The sequence below is a fragment of the Octopus bimaculoides genome, chromosome 16, assembly GCF_001194135.2.
Source record: "Octopus bimaculoides isolate UCB-OBI-ISO-001 chromosome 16, ASM119413v2, whole genome shotgun sequence".
In the NCBI taxonomy this organism is placed as follows: domain Eukaryota; kingdom Metazoa; phylum Mollusca; class Cephalopoda; order Octopoda; family Octopodidae; genus Octopus; species Octopus bimaculoides.
In genome coordinates, this window is record NC_068996.1 from 10,369,309 (window position 1) to 10,377,186 (window position 7,878).

The 7,878-nt window shown below is 32.3% G+C and overlaps 1 protein-coding gene across 2 annotated transcripts in view; it reads right to left on the minus strand.

The window, feature by feature from the left end:
* Positions 1-3,263, minus strand: part of LOC106872328 (ras-related protein Rab-35) — an 89,708-nt gene extending 86,445 nt beyond the window's left edge. The window contains exons 1-2 of one of the 2 annotated variants that reach the window (XM_052973520.1): positions 3,149-3,263; positions 2,255-2,310 (exon numbers count right to left, since the gene is read on the minus strand). In XM_052973520.1, the coding sequence (XP_052829480.1) occupies positions 2,255-2,306 (52 nt within the window). In that variant the 5' untranslated portion in view covers positions 2,307-2,310; positions 3,149-3,263. The remainder of the gene's footprint in view (positions 1-2,254; positions 2,311-3,148) is intronic. The other variant, XM_052973519.1, reaches the window with a different exon arrangement.
* Between the last annotated feature and the right edge of the window lie 4,615 nt (positions 3,264-7,878).

The window sequence follows — 7,878 nt, forward strand, 5'->3', positions numbered from 1 at the left end:
ATGTATACATATATATACATATATATATATACATGTGTGTGTGTGTATTTATATAAATATATGTATGTATACATATATATACATACATATATATATGTGTCTGTGTGTATAGATAGACAGACAGATGTAGACATGTACATATATATATATATATGTATACATACATATATATGTGTGTGTGTATAGATAGATAGACAAATGTAGACATGTATATATATATATATATATATATATATATATAGATAGATAGATAGATAGATAGATAGATATACATAGACATAAACGTACATATATACATTATATATATAAATATATAGACATAAACGTACATATATATATATATATACACACACACACACACACGCATCTATATATACATACAGCCATACACACACACATATATATATTCACACATATACATATATCTCCATATAAGAATAATGTAGAAGCCGTGTCAGTCGGCCAATATCTAAAATAGTAATATCAGTGTATATAGTAATGATAACAATAATAATAATAGTCGTTAAAAGACCAACAAAAACTAACATGGAACAGTAGTTATTTATGTATGAAAAGCAGCTGATCTGTTATTAGACGATACTTTAATAACGATCGTACGTTAAATAATGTTCTGTTCCGACTAACATTCCTATGATATAAAATTAGAGGGTGGAGATTTCTTGCAACTGATATGTCTCTTAACTAGTGTGTGCTTTCTACCAGGATATATAAACTCTTTCGTCTTCAATAGCCTATTCTGGACTTCAGTTTGAACTAACTAGCTAACTAATTATATAGAAAGATAGATATATTATATACTTTTTCCTCTCCCTCTTGTATTTCTTTTAATGTTAAAAATTAGACAGACACTAAAGATGCCAGTTTCCAAATAGACACATTTAAACTGAAAAGTGAACTTTGAGATCAAGAGAAGCACTCACTAACTACTTTTATAACTGAAACGTGAATTTCTTTTTAATATTTGAAAATCAATTTCCGGCTAATTTTCTTTTAAAGGCAATTATATACTTTAACTATGTTAATGGATCTAGATTAGGAAAATAAAATAAGTAAAATAGATTTTTTTCAAATAAAATTAATCAAAATTCATCTATTTCATCTGCCGCAGAAAGACTTTATACTAAAATTGTGATAAAAATTTAACTAAACCATAATTTGGTCATATGCTTAGTTCCAGAGAAAACTCCGACACCGAAAACTTAGTAATATATTTCTATTTATCCATAAGGCAAAAATGATTTTCAATACATTTAGTAATATTTACTTTTAATGTTATTAAATGATTTCTAAAAGTGGTACGAGAACTGACTATAAAAATAATAATAATAAAGATACTTTAATAATATTTGACATGTTAGTTTTGCAGGACGGTTTTCAATTTGATCCACCCACCAGATTGTTACTTATATAATTACAAAACTATTTATTAACAAGTGTTTTTGTTAGTTGAGGACGAATGATATTCTATCGAAACAATATGAAAAGAAATATTAACAATTTCTTTGACAGTTTAAAGTAATTTCGAAAACATTTGAAACTAAAATGACACAACACACCGAACAATTTAAATGACAATTCAGTTATCACAACTACACCTATTAGTGTACGTGTGTGTGTGTATGAGATAGATAGATATGTATACATGAGTGCGTGATTTGATTCATCTCTACGACGAATTCCTATAAACATCACACACCAACTGGATATTCCACATGCCTTTACACAGAACAATATATCCAATAGAGACAACAAACCACTGCGTGATCATTCGACATGCTAGAAATAACAACTAACATTTCACTAAAATCCTACACCGTACTTGTTTTTCTTTCCTTCTTATTACAAACGAATTGAGGGGTACAAACATGATAAGTATAATAATGATAATAATAATAATAATAATAATAATATGGAACGGTCACAAATGGAATGGCTCTGATTGCCAAATAACAATTTTTCAAAAAAGAATGGTTTAAAAAAGAAAGTAAGAAAGGCTGGGGAAAGACAGATAATTGAAGGATGAAAGAAATAAAGAATGGAAAAAATACAAGATATCTGGATAATTGCAAAGTGTAGTAACATAGTAATAACGATACATGTGACATGGAATAATTGGACACAGTAAAAATGCAGCATGGCAAAAATACACATAACAACATAATGTAATACAATACAATACAATATTAAAAAAGGTACAATGAAAAGATTAAAAATCAGTAGCAATAATACTCACTGCTGTCGCCAATAATTAGTAATTTAAAGAGGTGATCGTACTCGTTGGCCATCCTGCTGAAATAAAAGTGTTGTTGTTAGCTAAGATAGCGCACTGTTTGTTTTTTAGTCTCCTTTAAAAATAAGAAGTATTTATCGTCTCTCTTTTCTATTACCCTATGTTCCGCCGAAGACAAAGCGAGACGGAGAGGGAAAAGAGAGAGACAGATAGAGATAGAAACACACAGAGATTAAAGAGGGAGTTTGTAAAAGAGAGATTAATAGAGAGAAAGATATAGGGAGACAGAGATTGTGATTAATGATGCTACAAACACACAACAGAGTCCAGTAACAACCCTCCCGGATGAAAGTTCTTTTATAACAGTAGTAGTAATAGTAGTAGTAGTAGTGATAACATTACTACTTTAGTGCTACTGCTATTACAAACCTGAAGCCAGCGACTAATAATGATTATAAATATCGATTTCTAACCAAAGGTACAAGGTATTAAATCTAAGAAAGCGGAGCAGGGGTAGGGAAGGCTACAGATGCTCATTTCCGAATATCCTCAGAGTATAACAGGTATTCTGAAATAATATTGTTTCATTTCGCAACATGTTAACTGTGGACACTAATTATTAATACGATAGTGTTATTGATGATAATGATGATGATGATAGTAGTAGTAGTAGTAGCAGTGTCCTAATAGGGTGGGTCTTCTGAACCAAACCAAAAAAAAAAGGACACTGCCTAAACGGAATAATAAATATTATTACGATGAACAGAATCAACATAGCGTAAAGAGTTCTTCAAAAAAGAATTCTTTTTAATATGCATGACAAATATATTCATATAATTATAACTTCCTTAAAGTTACTATTTAAATAATTGCAGTTTGAAAACAAAACAAACTTACATGATCTCTAATGAAATAGAAAGCTATTAAAGGGCAGGTACTCTTATAGGACACACGCATATATATGTATATGTGTGTGTAATAACGGTAGTCTAGCGTTTTAGGACAGGCTACCAATGCTAACTACAAAGCTATCACTATGCATATTATTTTGGGCCGGAAGTTAGAGAGATTTCTGGTATCTACTACGCATGCTCGCTAGATTGTCAACGACTTCATAACACAGATGCCACTCCTTGACTTTGGAGTGTTAATACCATGTGCCTTATTTGAGGTTGTGCTATGTGTGTGACATCCTGTTTGCGACTCATGACGCACGCATTTATCCATATGACGGATAAAAACGTATCTGTCACACTTTAGACTTGGCATTTACGTGTTCTTTTTACTAAAGTTCTACGAACTAACGCTCAAGAATTTATTTTAAAAAACCCTTGAGGGCGGTGCCCCAACATGGTCGCAATCTAAGGAAAAGATAAAAGCGTGTATATATATATATATATATATATATAGTTGCACCAATACTTTGGTTCAAATTCTGCAGTTCTCGACTTCATGAGTTTCACACTGCGGTATATATGGTACACATAGTTAAGGAAGAATAGTAATGCGGTATAATTTTCCCTGCTGTTAAAATGTTAAATCGTTTTAGTCACGTGAAATTTGCTAAGGTTCTCTCTGCCTACGTCTGCATACTGTGTAAAAATAAGATATATTTTTGTGTTGTTCGGCATTTAGTGTCAGTTTATATACCATGCTATTCGAGATTTACAGTATTTCTAAACCTGCCGTTTATTAACATGAATTCTAAACGAGAGAGTAATAATGCTAGCAGAAATAGTAAAGGTACAAAGAACAAGGAAAGTTATTAAAGAAGACGTGGCTACGTGGTAAGAAGCTTCCTTACCAACCTCATGGTTTTGGGTTCAGTCCCACTCTTTGGCACCGTGGGCAGGTGTCTACTACTATAACCTTGGCCCAGCCAAATTCTTGAGTGCATTTGGTAAACGGAAACTGAAAGAAGCCTGTCGTATATATGTGTGTGTCTTTGTGCTTGTGTTTCCCCCACCACCACCACCACCATCATTACTTAACCGGCGTTGGTGTGTTTACGTCCCCATAACTTAGTGGGTTGGTAAAGGTGATCGATAGATCGATGGCTTTAAAAAAAAAGTTTTGTGGTCGATTCATTTGACTAAATCCTTTGAGTCAGTGCCCCAGTATGGCCACAGTCTAATGACTGAAACAAGTAAAAGAATAAAAGAGTAAAAGAATAAAACAAGTTTGGTAGAGTTCTTCATATCCCAAAATTGAAATGCATGACAAATCACCATATCTTGACAGCCAATGTTGGTGTGTTTACATCCCCCATAACTTAGCAGTCTGGCAAAAGATATAGAATAAGTAGGCTTACAAAGAATAATTCCTGGAGTCCATTGCTTCAACTAAAAATCGTTTTAGGTCATGCGCCAGCATAACCATTGTCAAAGTGACTGAAACAAGTAAAAGAATAAAGAAACTCCATTTTAAAGTCTGTTTATTGCCTGTATTTTGAATTTTAACATGTTAATACAAAGAGCATTTAAATGCATCTGTCAATGCAAAAGTTCTACATCTAAAATAAGTGCAGAAAGTTTTAGCTTCTTACATAGTTGTCCATTGATACAATGATGTTCTTCTAGTTGTCTACTTAACCCATTACCTCCCATAATTCTATTAACTGGAATTTTTTTCATGAAACTTTGATTTCTAGCATAAAACAGCCTTAGAAACACGCTGGAATGATCAAAATAACATTTTAAATAGAAATAAGCAAGATATTGGGTGAAAAATTAGCAAGCCTCATTTGAATATCAGAGAAATATACCTAGTAGATATAGCAAAAAGTTAGATATGTGTAAATATTGACAGATAATTATGAAATTTGTAATTTTTAAGTGATCTCATTCATATGAGATCACTGGTAGGTTATGGGTTAACTGAAATTAAGAGAGAGAATGAAAGAAAAAGACAAAGAGAAAGAAAAATTGATAGGCAGATATATAGATACAGAAAGATCACTTGCCAAAGAGTAAGAGAAATGACATATCTTGTTTTTAAATAAGTAACTTATGAAAAAATACCCAAATATTTGTAAGTTTTTCCGAAAAACATTGTAATTAACATTGTATTTCTTTAGCATTTTCTGGGTTTTCTTTATTATTATTATTATTATTATTATTATTATTATTATTATTGCAGTTCCTATTGTCATTTCTTTTTCCATCAGTATTTTCATTTCTCTAATTGAGTTCCTAGAAAATCTTTCTTCTTTTCGCCTGCATACAGTATATCCATTTAGTTATTTAAATAATTTCATACTTCTTTTCCGAGAAATGAAAAATCAAAACTTTTAAGCCGTATAACATATTTGACAAAAGATTTTTATAAATATATATATCGTACCCTAGTGGTCAGTTAATACAAGGGAGACAATCATTTCTTCATAGTATTTGGTGGGATCAGAAGTTTGAATTTGATATTAACAAAAAAGATGCATAAAATTGTAATCTTATAATAATTCTGCTTGTTCTTCTGTTGCTTAGCCTGTCCATGACGTTTTCACATGATTAGTTAAAGGAGGAGGGGGGGCAGGAGAGATGAAATGTGTAATTTTTGTTCAACTAAGTTTTTTTCCCTCCGTTATTTAGCCCATCTGTTGTGTTTTCACATGTTTAGTTGAAGGGAAAGGTGAATAGTGAGAGAAAAAGAGGGTAAGGTGAGGACTGAGAGAGAAAGAGGGAAAGTGCTGTGTATTAAGTCTATAACATTGTGCACAAAGTACCGTAAATCCTCGAGTATAGTCCGCCCTTGAGTATAATACACGGGATTTTTAGGAGGCTGTACCTCTGAAAAACCTAAACCTTGTGTATAATACGCACCCCTTCTCCAACTTGAGTCAAGGAGGTCTATATAACGTCCTTGGTTTGTAAACATATATATGGTAATGTCATTTATTATTATTGTATATATAACATGATGCAAACGTGTAGCTTTATTGTGCTCTTTGTTTGGAAAAAGTAAAGAAATAACAGTAATAAAGTCAGTGAAAAATAAATATTAAGTAAATTGCCTTTACATATTTGTCACTATCAGTTACAAGCCCGACATCACAAAATGTGTCTTAATAAACATTGCCGGATAGCAAATAGAGACTCGGACATTGCTTAGAAAATATTTTTCATTTTTTACCTCATATATAGTACGCACTAGGGATTTTGACCGTTAAATTTTGGGAAAAACATGCGGATTATACTCGAGGATTTACGGTGTATAAAGTGCATTAAGTAATCATCGTATTCCAATTTCCTACATTTTTCAATGATTTGGAGATGAGCGACTATCGTTTGATACAGACACAACACAGGCTATGCTTTCAGGTTTTTGGGGTGATAAGGTTTTCAGAAAATAACCCAATAAGTTTACCACTAATGAAATATTTACAGGTCCCTCTGGTTTTTATAAATACAATTCACTAAATCTCAGGCTGGAAAACATTAATTAAAAAAAGTTGTTCTGGGCCCTCATTGGGATTAAAGGCCCACTGAAGCTTAAGTTTTGTTAGGCCCAAGACCCAGGGAATCCTTGGGCAACTTCAGAATGTACCCATGCTTGAAAATAGCACTGCATACATGAACTATAGATGTTGATGATTGAATTAATCTATATTAGATGTCACTAAACAAATTAGTTCTTCACAATACATTCCACTATTCCAAACATCAGAGTAGACACAAGTGCTTGCATGTAGCAATAACAACTACACACAATCTGTTGTCACTAAAATAGAGAGATGCTGGTGACATCTGATTCTTTGTTAAATACACAATTCAGATGGTTTCTTCTGGTGTCTCTAAATTGGATATATGTCTGTACTGGGATTCATAATATGTAATATTCAACTGTAATGAATGACATTTTGAACAAAAATAAATCATATAAGAAAGAAAAAAGCAGCTGTTATCATAAGTTATATTTCTGATTTTCTACTGAAAAAGAAAATATTTCTAACCATCAGAGAAATGGGACTGAATGGATATTTCCTCACTTTGATTGTTTTAGAGGACCAGCACAAAATACTAGAAGTAGCATTTATTGGATAATTTAATTCTGCCACTACATGGGATCAAAACATAACTGAATGGGTGTATAATTAGTCTCTCCTATCACCAAATGCCAAGTTTTGATATTCATTTCTTGTAATGCTGTCTGTTAATTCATCTCTCTCAGAACCCTTCTTTTCATTGAAGTTTAGCTTTTGAAGTGGAATTGGATGGGGTCATAGAAACAGAGCATTTGTTATTTTTTCTTTTTGAAGCCAGAATATACGGAAAACATTGCAAATGCGAGTGGGCTGCCATTCTGTTCAACTAAGGATAAATTATTAGAAAACAAAAATAAATAAATAGAAATCATTTTAAAGAAATCTTGATATATAAACATAGGTACAGGCATGGCTGTGTGGTAAGAAGCTTGTTCATCCTTGTTCATCCCCTCTGTGTAAGGCCTTAATGGCCAAAATTTTTAAATAAAGAAGCTTGCTTCCCAGCCACATGGTTCTGGGTTCAGTCCCACTGGTTAGCACCTTAGGCAAGTGTCTTCTACTATAGCCTTGGGCTGATCAAAGCCTTGTGAGTGAATTTGGTAGATGGAAACTCAAAGAGGCCTGTCACACACACACACACACACAC